Source organism: Diabrotica virgifera, chromosome 3 (assembly GCF_917563875.1).
Source record: "Diabrotica virgifera virgifera chromosome 3, PGI_DIABVI_V3a".
NCBI classification, from domain to species: domain Eukaryota; kingdom Metazoa; phylum Arthropoda; class Insecta; order Coleoptera; family Chrysomelidae; genus Diabrotica; species Diabrotica virgifera.
The window spans coordinates 187912670-187929218 of record NC_065445.1 but is presented as its reverse complement, the minus strand read 5'-3'; the positions used below and the strand labels follow the sequence as shown (position 1 = coordinate 187929218).

At 31.7% G+C, this 16549-nt stretch overlaps 1 protein-coding gene across 1 annotated transcript in view; it reads right to left on the bottom strand.

The window, feature by feature from the left end:
- Positions 1–4065: 4065 nt before the first annotated feature.
- Positions 4066–16549, bottom strand: part of LOC114332573 (zinc finger protein 345-like) — a 105644-nt gene continuing 93160 nt past the window's right edge. Inside the window, exons 2-3 of the mRNA XM_050647087.1 lie at positions 14775–15039; positions 4066–6864 (exon numbers count right to left, since the gene is read on the bottom strand). Coding sequence (XP_050503044.1) covers positions 6567–6864; positions 14775–15039 — 563 coding nt within the window. The 3' untranslated portion in view covers positions 4066–6566. The remainder of the gene's footprint in view (positions 6865–14774; positions 15040–16549) is intronic.

Below are 16549 nucleotides of genomic sequence, written 5' to 3'. Positions count from 1 at the left end.
TTGCATGTATTATAATATATTATAATGCCATATTACAAGGTATTTTACTTTCCCGCACGCCGTGCGGGAAAGTGACACTTTCGGAAACGAAATGCGTGCGGGAAAGTGGTTCTTTTAGCACGGCCGTAGAAAAATAACTATATTTCTACAATGCTTGGTATATTTATTTTAAAAAAGTAAACTTATATTCCAATTTGACATTTTGAGGAATATATCCAATAATCAAAATTACAAAGACAGATCTTCTATTGCTAATAAAACATATAACCAGAGAAAATATAGACAATATACTGACAACACATGTACCATGTACACAAAATTAAGTGAAGTAAAAATGAGACAGATACTAATGACAAGATAAAATTAAATATCAACAGTAGTGGTTTTTACCTCAGAACAGTTAGTTCTGGCATTTTGACGTATTCAGAGGTACCACACCAATAATTAACTTGACAGTTGAGGACCAGTTTAGTTAAGGAAATGATGGAAATACGGCACCCACCTTAAGCTTCTCCTTAACTTTTGACACAGGCTTAGCTAAGCAAAAGCTTAAGTAGCTGTTGAAATACCGGCCCTAGTAAATTAGGAATTTTGTATTTTTTTCAATCACCATACGGATAAAGTTCAAAGTCTCTGAGAACTTGATTCGGGTACTTTTTGCGCTGGACGTGTGATAAGAGAGATGAACAATTGTCAACAAAAAAAAGCATAGCTCAGTAAATGAACGGGAAATAAGGCGATACCGTGTAATTTTTAGGGTCAACTTCGAATTGCATGAAAATTTGGATTTACGTTCTAGTCACCCTCCACTTCGAATCTGACCTTGTGCCATTGGTTGCTTGTACTTGGGGGTGACCAAACGCGCGCTTAAAATATGTCCGGAAATGGATATCATTTAATGGACGCATATCACATAATTTATTTCACAAGGTATCATGGTGCCCGTTTTTTACTTTATTAGCATACTCATCACTATCACTGTATACTTTATTTGCAACTCACGTGTGGGTTAAAAAAAATAAAATACCTAAAATGTTTATTTTATTAAAAGTAGCTCAACAAGTTTTGTCTTATATTCCAAAATGAAAGTAAAATTTTCGTTTTAGAATATAGGTATGTTATGTTTTATGTTTTAGTCTCAATAAGAATAATTATTGTATTGAGGCTAAAACATAAAACGGTTATATATGTAATACAAATAATATAAAAAATATTATTCTACAGCATGTCAATATAGACGCCAGAATTAGATTACAAATTTCAATGTTTTTTATACAAACTTTTGTTCACTTTTTTATACAAACTTTTTAAAGCCTTTTTTTAAGCGAACATTTTTATTACATTTGATCATTGAGTAGCTCTAGCTCTGGATATCTATGAATTAACTCTAGCGCCATGCCATAAGTTGTTTTATTTATATTCTTTATTGGTTCCATTATTTTGAGCCCAGTTTCAATAGGATTATTTGGATCAACTTCCATGTTTAGTATTTTTAGAGCCCGCGCAGACTGCAGACTTTTTAGTCGGCTTCTTAATCAGTACAGAGAGGTACTTGTATGCATCGTTGAATAGGTGTAATGTGCGCATCTGCAATACCTATCTGTACTGATTAAGAAGCCGACTAAACTATCGGCCGACTAAAAAGTCTGCAGTCTGCGCGGGCTCTTAAGGAGCTGGTAAAGTTTTCCTTTTTCAAAGTTTCCAAATGGTAGTTAATTATTGGAAGTGTTATCCATAAATTTGTGTTATACATAATGAATGTATATGTATAGATATATTATATAGATATCTGAAAAAACATAAGAGGTGTCATTTTTACAGACACTATTTGGAATGACAATTTTTTCTGATTAGTTTACAGGGAACAATTTTTTATATTCCACCAAAGTTCATTACGAGACATGCTTAGAAAATTTAAGAAGTCCTATCAGTCGTCTAGGAACGGTAGTAAAAAATCTAAATTTAGTAGATACTACATACTTTTTGGTCATTAATATTCAGCCTTTATATAATAAACACCTTTTACTAACCCGTTTTACAAGTAAATTTACAAAATAAGTAAGTTTTTCACAAGTATAAAAAATGGTATAAAAGTAAAATAATTGAAAATACTGATATGTTTTGTACACACTTATGATAACTGAAGGAATAAGAAAAAAAAGCAAAATTAGCTTAACAGACGTTTTCCTTCGAAACTCTATTTAGTCTAGGCGCCAGAGGGGTCACCGTGTCCTTTTCAATTCTGATGGACAAACTCAACGGTTTCTTATGGATTTTTGGCTGCTGATTACGAATTTCGAGGGTGGATTTAGATCCGAGTGGTCAAAAAATTGTTATAAACAATTTAATTGTTTATAAATTGTTTATAAGGCTCTGGCTCATAAACTAAAACAGATAAAAGAAAATGTTTCAAATAAAATTTGTTCCTTAATAAAAAACAAAGAAAAAAACGTTTACTAAACTTAAATCCCATAATTAGAACTTAAGATATTGTACAATTAGTGAACAATGCAAATTGCAAAATAAGTATTTTTCGAAGCTTTATCGATCGTAACTCGGCTTCTACGCATGCAAATGAGCCTTAGAAGGTCTCGTTTTAAAGCATAGTTAATAGGCTTTCAAACAAAGTTTGATAAATTACTTCATCTTCATACGTTTTAAAGTTATACACGTTTGAAGTTAATATTTTCTAAAAAAAATTGTACATTAATTTGTTTATAATGGTTTCAAGCAAATTTGAGCTATAAACATTTTTATTTTAATTAACAATAATGATAGAAGAACTCAAAAGGAACAATTTGAGCTTACAAAAATGTTGGTAAGTTTATTTTTGGTCAAGATATCGATATTTTAATGGCGCGCTATGAGGCGCAAGATCGGCTCACAGTCAAGTAAGTATGTATTCTTCGACGCTTTATCGATCGTAACTCGGCTTCTACGCATGCAAATAAGCCAATATGTGATATCCATATAAAAATGGATCGAGTTCTTTTGCAGCATCATCATTGCATATAAAACGAGCATTTATGATGTGGCGGCATACACACAATTGACGGGCCTTGATGATGCTGCAAAAGAACTAGATCCACTTTATATGGATATTATATAGATAATTAGACTCTGAAGCCTCAAAAAGTTTTAGTTTTACTGCCTACAAGAACAGACTTGTACCACCATGTAATTGTTAAAACTTCTCTAACAACTTATGCAGATGTAAAAAAGCTGATATTCCCTGTATATTTCTATGCAGATGCATGAAAAAAAAAAATGTTTGTAAAAATAGTATTAATAAATAATATCAACTTACTTCTTAGTTATACTTCTGAAATATTAGTTTTTAATGTTTTTTTCTCATTTAGTGCAAAAAATAGAAGACAAAGTAAATAGAATGAAAGGTGATACGAGGTACAGTATGATGATTTAATTATAAGAATTATATGATAAAATTTTATTAGGATCTTCAAAAATGAAAAATGAAGATAACGTATGTATACATAGAAATTATAATTTGCATCGAGAAGTTAGCGCGTGAACCTTTACGCGGTGAGCCAATCTTGCGCCTCACAGCGCGCCATTTAAATATCGATATCTTGGCCAAAAATAAACCTACGAACATTTTCTTAAGCTCAAATTGTTCCTTTTGAGTTCTTCTATCATTATTGTTAATTAAAGTATAAATGTTTCTAGCTAAAATTTGTTTGAAACCCTTATAAACAAATTAATGTACAATTTTTTAAAGAAAATTATAACTTCAAACGGGTATAACTTTAAAACAAATGAAGATAAAGCAATTTAACAAACTCTGTTTGGAAGCCTATTAATTAAGATTTAAAATAAGACCTCCTAAGGCTCATTTTCATGCGCAGAAGCCGAGTTACGATAGATAAAGCTTCGAAAAATACTTATTTTGCAATTTGAAATTTGCATTGTGCACTAATTTTACAATATCTTGAGTTCTAATATTGTTGGATTTAAGTTTAGTAAACGATTTTTTCTTCGTTGTTTATTAAGGAACAAATTTTATTCGAAACATTTTTTTATTTCTTTTAGTCTATCAACCAGAGCCTTATAAACAATTTATAAACAATTAAATTGTTTATAACAATTTTTTGACCACTCGGATCGAAATCCACCCTCGAAATTCGTAATCAGCAGCCAAAAATCCATAAGAAACCGTTGAGTTTGTCCATCAGAATTGAAAAGGACACGGTGACCTCTATTTGGCGCCTAGACTAATTGTTGTATTTTTCAAAATATATTTAATTTGAAAACATCAGGTGATGTTAGAATAATTGATTTTACATATGTAAATATTTTATTTGTTTAACCATTCTTACTCGTTCAGCTATTGGACTTGTATTTATATAAATTACTTTACGACTGCCTTTCGATAACGACAATATTATGATATACTGCTTCTTGTATTGAAGTTAATCGCCCATTTAAAAATACGTTAGAAAATTTACGTAATTGTTCTTTAACACTAAGGTTAAACTAATTTCAGATGCTGTTTTGCGCAATAATTTAGACAAATTAGTATCATTTTTTCTAATATAATTAATGATATAAGATGCCAGAGCATATTTAGCCCAATAAATGACCGTTTTGGAGTGTAATTTTCAGGAGCAACTCCGAATTACATGAAAATTTGGATTTAGCTTCTACTTATGCTCCACTTTTGCTTTTACTTGGGGGTGACAGTCAGCCCTTCTCGGGGGCGAAAAAACGCGTGTTTAAAATAATGAAATGGATACATTGTCTAATTATAAGCAACTTTCGTTCTAGAAAGTTTTGTCCGTAAGTCAATAATTTTCGAGTTATTTACAATTGAAAATGTTTATTTTTCGACAAACAACTACGCTTTTAGACGGTTTTTCGCAAATAACTCAAAAAGTAAATACTTTATCGAAAAAAATTCTTAGCAAAAGTGTAGCCTATAAAAAAACGAAAAAATGGTGTATCAGTAAAGTCTATAAACCGAGTAAAAGCAAAGTTGTAGCTCATGAAAAATACGTTCTTATTCTTCTAATTCCAAATCGAATATTTCAACGTGCAATCACCGAAAAATTAAGCAATTTTCGGGAAAAACTTATTAACATTTTTAACGTGTTTAAAAGATTTATTTTTATTTTTTACCAAAAGTTTCTAGCATCAAAAATAAACGAGTTACGCTGAACAAAAAATTGCCACTCTTTTTTTTTGTAAAAAATCGTGAAAATCTCCCTCTATTTAGCACGCTAAATAAAATTAATCGTTACCGCTTTACCATTTAAATGTATGTGTATTGTTAACATGATCTGTAAGTTTGACCGGTCTGAAGTGCTTATTTTTTCTAAAAATTTGGTTTTATAGTAAAAAAATGTTTTCCAAAATTTTTTCTAAAAATTTTGGAAAAATTTCGTTTTTTGAAAATAACTTAAAAAGTATTAGTGATACGAAAAATCTCAAGCAGTAAAAAAAGTAGGTTTTACTGTTATAAATATGCTAGTTTAATTTTGTTTTTTTGTAAGACAAATATTGATTAAGATATGGCTGTTCAAAGTTTGCATACCCTTGTGATTAGTGACTCGTTCAAGCCCTTTCAACTATAACCCTTTCAAAAATAAGCACTTTGAACTGGCGAAACTTACAGATCATTTATAAAAAATATATTATAAAGTAAATGGTACAACTGTAACGATTAATTTTATTTGCAGTGCTAAATAGGGTGAGATTTTCACGATTAAAAAAAAGGAGCCAACTTTATTTTGAGCGTAACTCGCGTAGTTTGGTGCTAGAAGCTTTTATACAAATAAAAAAAATATGTTTTATACATTCTAAAACAGTTTCAATGAGATTCCCCGAAGCGTGCTTCATTTTTAGTTAATTTAGATTGAAATGTTCGATTTGGAATTTGACGAATAAGAACGTATTTTTCAAGAGCTTCAACTTGGCTTCTACAGGGTCTATATACTTCGTGAATACACCATTTTTTTTTGTTTATTTATAAGCTACACTCTTGCTACGAACATTTTTTCAATAAAATACTTACTCTTTGAGTGATTTGCGAAAAACTGCATGAAAACGTGTTTTTTTTTGTAGAAAAATAATCATTTTCACTCGCAAATAACTCGAAAATTATTGACTTAGCTAAAAAACACTATAGAACAAAAGTTGCTTATAATTAGTAAATTTATACATTTCCGGATTTATTTTAAACGTAAGTTTTTTTCACTCCCGAGAAGGTGCGACTTTCACCTCCAAAGTAAGAGCAACCAATAACACAAGTCCAACTTTGAAGTGGAGGGTAAGTAGAACCTAAATCCAAGTTTTCATGCAATTCGGTGGTAACCCTGAAAATTACACGGTATCGCTGTATTGCACATTCATTTACTGGGCTGAATTTGTTGCACATTCAACTGATGGTTGAAAATCCAAATGAATATTTTGTTGACAGTTGTCCCTGATTGCCAAATAGATAATAACAAAAAATAACATGTACAACGAAAAGGACTTTAGTAATAAAAATAAACTAACTTAATTTAAAAAATTCTAACAGTAAAAAACTTAACTGGTCTTAAATTTAACTACACTACATATTGTTCTGCTAGGCACATTAAAAATTCTGTAAATTGGTTACAGTTTTTAGTAAGTTCCCTCCATATGAATTCATCAAGATAAAGTTCAAATCTAGAAGTTTCACAATGAGCAAGTTTCTTTTTTGTGCGTAACCAGACACTTTCAATACTCCTTGTATGAACACTGTCATCACTACAATCCACCAAGTTACAAATCCTGTGTTCATAGACACCACTTCCCAGATGACCGATATTGTCATACCCACTCCAAACATCGGAAACAATTATTGATCCTGGTAAAATCATTCTAAAAAGGATATTACTTTATTCCCTGGATATACAGTGTGTAACAAAAAGGTAGGTCATAAATTAAATCGTATATTCTGGTGTAATAGGATTTATCTCATTATTAAGATCTTTAATTCCTTCAATGAACTAAATTAATCATTAGATATTTGTTTATAAAACAATAAACACCAGGCATACGTTTAGTTGCATAAGTAGAATACCTTCGGTAAGCGCCACAACAGACGGGCGACTGGGGCCGGCCACTCTGTGGATCCACAAAAGTAGTTTACAATGACTGACCGTGGATTCTTATGTGGAGTGGACGTTGCATCACAGACAAGAACCCACGGTAAACTATTTTTGTGGATCCACAGAGTGGCCGGCCACAGTCGCCCGTCTGTTATGGCGCTAAGTGCACGCAATGTAGTTTTGCTAACGTCAGCAAGGTTTTTTATTCATTTGACACAGTAATGAAAAATATATAGAAACAATTACATAACGAGGTATTTGATAAATAAGGGAACACGATTAGATTCGAGACCAATTGGGTCATTTTAGTGAGTGAGACGAGTTAGTTAGGTTTGGGGGTTTGCTACCGTTAGAGCAGAATAATGTGTATTAGTTCACCGAATAAAACGAGTTATGACTATTTGAGTGTATTCCTGCTAATCAACCCCAGCAACCACCATATAGTCCATGTGGTGAGACCGCCCCCGTCTGAAAAACATTTCTAATTCGGTTTCTCTGCGGATTCGTATTGTTTCTTGGGTCATTCTAAACAAGAAAGGTATCTTGTGATTTTTCTGAAAAATTGACAGTTTTCGAGTTATAGGCGATTTAAAATCTAAAAAATGCGAAAATACGCATTTTCGAGGCTTAAAAACTCATATTTAAATTAGTATTTTTAAGGGTGCCAATAACTTGGATTAAAGTTTAAACATTCCTTTTCAAGATTCCGAAGAGTGATCGGGTCTAACTTCAATTTAGACTGTAGTTTTTTAATTGTTAATTATGCATGTCCATCCGATTTTTGGCCGGTGCGGCGCGCTCTATTTCAAAAATCTGTTATTTTCCTGCGAAAAATATTTTTTCTAAATTCTTTGGGACATTCTAAATAAAATAAGTTTCTTGACATTTTTCTCAAAAGTTACTAGTTTTTAAGTTATCAGCAATTTAAAATGCGAAAAGGTGTTTTTTTTTTTCATTTTTCGGATTTTAAATCGCTTATAACTTTAAAACTATTAATTTTTGAGAAAAATGTCAAGAAACTTATTTTATTTAGAATGTCACAAAGAATCTAGAAAAAATATTTTTCGGAGGAAAATAGGAGATTTTTGAAAATAGTGCGCGCCGCACCTGCAAAAAACCCGGATGGACACGCATAATTAACAATTAAAAAACTACGGTCTAAATTGAAGTTAGACCCAATCACTCTTCGGAATCTTCAAAAGGAATATTTAAACTTTAATTCAAGTTATTGGCACCCTTAAAAATACTAACTTAAATATGAGTTTTTAAGCCTCAAAAATGCGTATTTTCGCATTTTTTAGATTTTAAATAGCCTATAACTCGAAAACTGTCAATTTTTCAGAAAAATCACAAGACATCTTTCTTGTTTAGAATGACCCAAAAAACCTAAAAATATATTTTTTGGAGCAATAAAAAGTGATCTTATGTATTTGTTTAAAAAAATTGTTTAAACAATTTCTGCCCAAAAATTCCGTCCGGCACCCTTCAGAGATTTGTCTAAAGGGGACATTTTTAAATATGAATCCGCAGAGAAACCGAATTAGAAATGTTTTTCAGACGGGAGCGCAGGGGCGGCTTGTGATAGTACAAGATGGTGAGGCACCCTACATTTGAGGAATATTATTATTACGGTATTAGATTCTCTTTAATGGCCAGAAGGTCGATTTTGTGACGTTATAACGTGAGGCCGTCTACAGTACATTCTGCGAAATCATGTATTACCTCGTATATAAAAGCGTTCTCATCCTGCGATTTTATAAATGAATTTTTAGTTGGGACTTTTGCCATATTACGCAATCGTGCCTGTCCAGTTGTATTTCTGATATAATTTTAATCCTTTTTAGCGCGGAGAAACTTCTTTCTGTAGAAGCACTTGTCACTGGCAAAACAACACAAATGCATAATAATTTAAAAACTTGAATACAAAGTTTTAAATCATTATCGTGAAAAAATGTCTTTATCTATCCTCAAAAAAAAAAAAGGTATAGTAGAGGTTCCGATATAAGGTCGAACTGCACCGATTTGTTTAATGGATACAAATTATTGGATATGTAATTTCGTATGTTATATACCAATTATACAATTATTATACAATATGAGAAGAGTAAAGTGTTATATGTGGTTTTTATTACTATATGGCTGTGAGTCCTGGACGTTAAAACAGTATAACGTCAACAAATTGAATTCATTCGAAATGTGGTTGTACCGCCGAATGTTAGAATAAGCTGGGTCAGCAGAACTACGAATTAAGAAGTACTGAAAATATTGAACACACGTCCTCCTCTGGTCAATTCTATCAAAATTAGAAAGACGTCATTATGTAGGACACATAATGTGCCATAGGGAATTTGAGGAGCTCCAGGTAATATTAGAAATCAAGATCGAAGGTTAAAAGCGTATAGGAAGAAAGAAAAAATCTTGGCTACGAAACATCAGATATTGGACCCACACAACAGCAAATAACTTAATTCATCAAGCCCAAAGCAGACAGAAATTTGTCATATTGACCGCCAACTTCAATAGAGAAGACGCTTAGGAGGAGGAGAAACCATTAAAAAAAAAGAATGTGTGTGTACTTTGTACGCACGTAAGAAGATATTCTTCTATTATATAGGTAATTTAAACGAAGTAAATATACTTAACAGGTTATTTGTATTTTATTTAAAAATTAAACTAACTTTCTTATCTACCAGTTTCAAAAAATTTTTATTAAAACAACCAAAAAAAAAATATGAATCGTCCAGGATTCGAACCCGCGTCCTTCCAATCTCGGAGCTAACGCCCTACCAACTACTCCAGCGAGGTCCTTGTAATTGACGTGTAAGTTTCGGATCAAATGGTAACACAACACGGCGACAAATAGTGTAAAAATGTTATGCCTACATAATATTTTATTATTTTACTACAGAGAAACACAAATCCAAAAACACAAGAATTATAAAAAATAATACATTTACTAAAAACACTAATATATTCTTTTAATGACTTATTTGCACGGTTACAGATACATACATACCTATCTTGAAAGATTAGCTAGAATGAACTACATGCTGTCTATGTGCGCAGGCGCGCAGATTTATGTACAATTTTACCTTCAATCAAATCGCCGCTAAAGAAGAATATCTTCAAAAAACAAGGGGTGCTCGATCTAATTTTGTTCTGACTATAATTAATTAATAACTAAAAACTGACTTTTTTTTATAAATTTTAAAAATATAGTTGATCGTTTTCGAATTATACACAATTTAAAACTGAAAAAAGAACGAAATATGACGATTATTAAGGGTCAAAACACAAGTAAAAAATATTATTTTTGTAATCATCAAGTAGGTACCTTCATTCAAGTTCAAACCCTCTTCTATCAGGTCCTGATAATAATTTTTGCCATATTTTATTCTAAAATGTAGGGTGGTTTTTAAGGAAGAAGGTTTCTTATGGCAAAACGGTCGAACACATTATCAACTAAAAAGCAATGTTGTAAAATAAAATGATTGAAATAAGTCCAAACTGCTTATCAAAACTGATAGAATAATGGTTGAACTTGAATTTAGTTATACATAGACTTCGTAATTTTAAAAATGATATTTTTTACTATATTTCGAGCCTTGAAAAACGTCATCTTTCTTTCTTTTGTCAGTTTTAAATTGTTTATAATTCGAAAACGACCAACTTAAGAAAAAATTACAAAATATCTTTTTTGTTTTGAATGATCTATAAAATCTAAAATATTTGATTTCACCCCCTGTTGGGGGTGAAAAAATATATGTCCAAAATAAATCCGGAAATGGGTAAACTGACTAATTTTAAGTAACTTTTGTTCCATAGAGCTTTTTCGCCAAGTCAACACTTTTCGAGTTATTTGCGAGTAAATATGTTCATTTTTCAACAAAATAACCACATTTTTAGACGCTTTTTCGCAAATAACTCAAAAATTAAGTATTTTGTCGAAAAAAACGTTCTTAGTAAAAATATAGCTTATAAAAAAGTAAAAAAAATGGTGTACGCGTTAGGTCTCTGGATCTCGTAGAACTGGAGTTATAGCCAATGAAAAATAGATTCATATTCACCAAATTTCAAATAGAATATTTTGACGTGAAATATCCAAAAAATTAAGCACTTTTTGGGGACAACCCATTATAACTTTTTTATAGTGCTTAAAAAAAGCTTTATTTTTGTTTTTACAAAAAGTTTCTAGCATTAAAGTTAAGCAAGTTACACTCAAAATAAAGTTGGTCTCTTTTGTTTTTTCAAAAAAAAAAATCGGGAAGACCACCCTCTAATTAGCAACTTAAATGAAATTAATCGTTACCGCTCCACAAATTATTTTACTTATGTTGTGTTTATATGATCTGTAAGTTTCATTGATTCAAAGTGCTTATTTTTGAAAAAATTTGGTTTCAAAGTAAAATTTTTAAAAATTTAAATTTTGAAAAATATGATTTTTTTCAAAATAACTTAAAAATTGTTAGAGATATCAAAAATCTCGAAAAACAAAAAAAGTCAGATTTGCTTTTCTGAACATCATGTATTTTTTTGTTTTTTTGTTAGACAAAAATTGATTAAGATTTGGTGTTTCTAAATTTGCATACATTCGTGATCAGTGACTCGTTCAACCCCTTTTAACTATAGCCCTTTGAACCTATGAAACTTACAGATCATATAAACAATATATACACGAGTCAAGAAACTTGTGAAGTCGTAACGATTAAGTTCATTTAAGATACTAATTAGGGGGTGATTTTCTCGATTTTTTTACCAAAACCAAAAGGGACTAACTTTATTTTGAGCGTAACTTGTTTAATTTTGATGCTAGAAATTTTTTTTATAAAACAAAAATAAAGCTTTTTTTAAACACTTTAAATAAGTTGTAATGAGTTTTCCCCGAAATGTGCTTAATTTTTGGTTATTTCACGTTAAAGTATTCCATTTGAAATTTGACGAATATGAACCTATTTTTTATTAGCTATAACTCTGCTTCTACTAGGTGTAGAGACGTGATATATACACCATTTTTTTAAAAATTTTACAGGCTATATTTTTGTTAAGAATGTTTTTTCGACAAAATACTTACTATTTGAGTTATTTGCGAAAAACCGTCTAAAAGCGTGGTTATTTTGTTGAAAAAATGAACATATTCACTGCCAAATAACTCGAAAAGTATTGACTTAGTTAAAAAACTCTATAGAACAAAAGTTACTTAAAATTAGCCAGTTTATCCATTTCCTGACTTTCTTTGGACGAATATTTTTTCACCCCCAAAAGGGGGTGAAAACCACCCCCAGGGCAAAAGCACATATCGGCACAATATCTCTTTTTTTCTTTAACTTGTTAGCTATGTGTATGCCAAATTTCATGTCAATCCAAGCGGTTCTTTAAAATTTAGAGATTTTTCAATATTTTATCGTTAAAGAACGGACTACAATCACTGCAGCAGTGGAGCTATGTTTTTATTTTCACTGTGCCAGTAGATGGCGAATAAATCGTTCAATTTTCAATATTTTTTTATGAAAATTGTTTTACCTGTCTGTACTTCTTTTTACAATAAATGCTCATGCAAATTTTTAAAACAATTGTACAGTACTTTTTACTTTAGAAATTCCCAAAAAAAGTATATAAACTTCATACTTTTACACTAGGATAGCCCCTTAAATTCCACTGCCATGATATTATCTTTCTACCGGGTCTTCGTTTACCTTTGACTTTACCTTGCAATATGGAGTGCAGCACTTTAGGATCTAAAGAATTACAGACCCATAACTTTACTAAATGTGATGTACAAACTATTAACTAAGATATTAATAAACAGATTAACAACTAAATTAGATGGATACCAGGCAAGAGAACAAGCCGGATTTAGAAAAAACTTCAGTACAAGTGACCACCTTTTAACGATGAAGATATTAATCGAAAAAGCTAACGAATATCATATCCCGCGATACATGGCATTTATTGACTTCGAAAAAGCATTTGATAGTGTGGAACACTGGGCAGTGAAGAATTCCCTACAAAACAGCAGAATAGACTACAGATATACCGACTTAATTACAAATATATATAATAAGGCAACAACAATTATTAAGCTAATGAAACAAACGGAGCCTATTAAAATAAACCGAGGAGTAAGACAAGTAGATACCATCTCGCCCAAGCTATTCAACCAAGCGCTAGAAGATGTGTTCAAACAACTACACTGGGATGGCTTGGGTATAAACATAAACGGGCAATATCTGAATCACTTACGGTATGCTGATGATATTGTATTAATAACAGAAAGAAGTAAAGAACTACAAAGAATGATGGAAGAACTAGATAGAGAATCGACAAAGATAGGACTGAAGATGAATTACAGTAAAACAAAAACCATGACCAATCAACAAGAAGAACTAATAATTACAGTGGCACAAACAAGAATAGAACAAGTAAAAGAGTATATATATCTAGGACAAATCACTAGATTAAATAAAGAAAATCAGACCGAAGAAATAAGGAGAAGAATAAGATTGGCCTGGGCATCATTCGGAAAACTGTCTTATATTCAAAAGAACAGAAAATACCCGCAATATCTAAAAACAATCAATGTATACTCCCTGTTCTAATATATGGCTCTCAGACATGGACGTTTACTAAAGAAAATATGGAAAAAATAGCAAAGACAGAAAGATCCATGGAAAGACAAATGCTGAACATTAAACTATCAGACAGGAAAAGAAACGAATGGATCCGTAACACAACAAACGTGAAAGATGTCTCAACCCAAATAGCAAAGCTTAAATGGAAGTTGGCCGGACACACCCTACGGCAGAAGGATGAAAGATTGACTAAGACGATTATACATTGGAGACCGTGGAACCACATCAGGTCATTCAATTTGATATCTGTCTGAAACTCTAGCAACAATTGTTTTATCTCTTGTAAAGCATTTAAGACCGGCTGCATATTCATTGTTTTTGATTGAAAAATTTTGCTAACGAAATTAACTTTCATCAGAACTTAATAATACCATAGGTATGTAGACTGCACAACTAATGCGTTATAATATCTATGACCATTGATTAATGACTACCTACACAGGGTAAGTTTATAATCAATGCTATCACATAAAGCATAATAAATTTCTGACAAATTTTCATCAATTCTGCTGGACCAGCGTGAATTAGATAAATCCTTTAAAGCCAAACTTGCAAAGTGTTGTTTTATGATATCCCAACGTTTGGTATAAGCTGATAAAAATAGGTAAGTGTTACTTTGATCCGCCTAAAATTTTTGTGAAAACGCTAATGGCGCGGCCCTGCGCCAGCGAGTGATATGGTTACTTCAGTCAGATGCCGTTCAACAAAATGGCTCCTAGCTGAGTTTCATCTTCTTCAATAGGCAACTCATGTTTAGGGGGAACCAGACCCTCATAAATTTTTTATGGAGAGTACACATTTCACTGTTTTTTTTACAATGTTCCTGTCATAAGAAAGCCACATATTCATTTTCAATATAAAATTTCTAACAGTTTTCGATATATGTATTGGAAAAAATCGATTTTCATTTTGTAACTTATGTAACTTATTTTATGTGCACATTTGAACTACGGTTAGTTAGGTGGTTCAATCGAACTATGTGAATATGTGATTTACTGTATGACCTACCTTTTTGTTATACCCTGTATACTTATTTGTAACATTAACATACCTGGATATAATGGGCAAAAGTGTTTCTTCATTTCTTGCTGCCACTGGTATTATGAATAATTTCCCACTGTCTCTCTCCACACCTCCAAAAAGCCATCGTTCCTCTGTACAAGCAGCTTGATGGTGCTTGTGTAAGTCTATTTCCACAGTGATGGGTTCACCATTCTCACTAAATCCTCCTATTTCTAAAGGATGCATTTCTAAAGATTTGCTGCAGACTTTTCGAAACAAATTGCACCACTCCGTAATAGTTTTATAATTGGCACCTAAAAAACTGTCAAATTAAAAACAGGAATTTTAAAGATTCTCATGAAAAATATTAAATTTTAACCTTTTTCGAAAGAAAAGAAAAGTGTTGTGTTATTATATTTGATTCTTATTATTAAGCGATAAAAAACCAGTAAAAATTATTATCTTTGTTTTGCTTTCATTAAATAAAATATCCAAGTCAAAGTGAAACAGAAGTGAGTTCGAAGTTAAGTGAAAATGCTTCCAACAGCGAACGGACCAGAATGAAGTTGTTTTCAGTATGCTACAGAGCACTTCCCAACTGTAAGCCCCGGCGCAAATTGATCCTAAGCGAGGCACAACCTGGCACCGGCGAGTTGCGTAGAGAGTTCTGCGCATCCGAATATCAGTGAATACAGTGCCAGGTCTAGCATGCGAACGTTTGTCATCGAAACACAATATTCTGGTGTCGTGGGACGCGTGACTCAATTCTCAGTTGTGGTTTTGTTTTCGAGATGGACGTAGAAAAGCTAATAGAACTCGTTCGGAATTATCCCTCGAAGTTTGTCTGACGAGACACCGTTAAGCTATTAACAAATTTTCAGCTTGCTCAACTTTTTGTTGGTATGCGGGATCCAGGCCTAGAAATACAATGTCACAAATGATGGCGTAATCCCTTTTCTATAGGTATAAACATTTTGTAAATATCATTCATTTCTTAAATCTACACAATATTATCATTAAAAATGATTCATTATTAAAAACAGTTAAGCATATCTGTGAATATCGCATACCCTCAAATAAAATGTGTCATCATACCGGGCTTGTTCATGCTTAAAAACAAAATATGTAGACGAGATATAAATATGTATATGTAATAGGTAAGCAGTTTTTGCAACGACAATCCAATCACAATCAGTGTTGTTTATAATAATAGTATCGGCATCGGCTGATAAAATAATTAGTTTTTAGCAAAGTTCGCACCTTTTGGGACACTGACATACATAAAAGCAAATTTGTTAATTGTTGAGAAAACGTAGGCATTTAAGTTTTAAAAGGTACTTAAAGCCAAAAATGAGATGCAAATTACAAGAGGAAGTAGAAATCGATTGTCTACAGTCGACATTAGAATTTTTCTTAAACATCACCTCAAAGCCGCGTGCCTGAAAGGGAATGAAATTAGCAAATATCTCATTGTATTGTTTCTCAAAAAATTAGAAAATAAGTATTTTATTGTTCCCCGAAAAATTCCATAATTTTACCATTGCATACTAATGTTGTGTCACGCACAACTGACAATCTGACATTGTTTGATATACATAGGTACACTTGATCTAGCGAAATGGGGAATAGTTATAATTCTTTGTTTTTTTGTTTCTCCAGACAAATACGAATATTAGGAATATCGTAGTGTTGATAAATAAATTTTTGTGAAAAATTTCCAATTACGTCAGTGTTTCCCCAAAGGTGCGAGTTATTACAGTAAACTGGTTTTGACTATAGAAAAATGCAAATAATGCGTTGTTGGTGTGGTAGTAATTTATTACA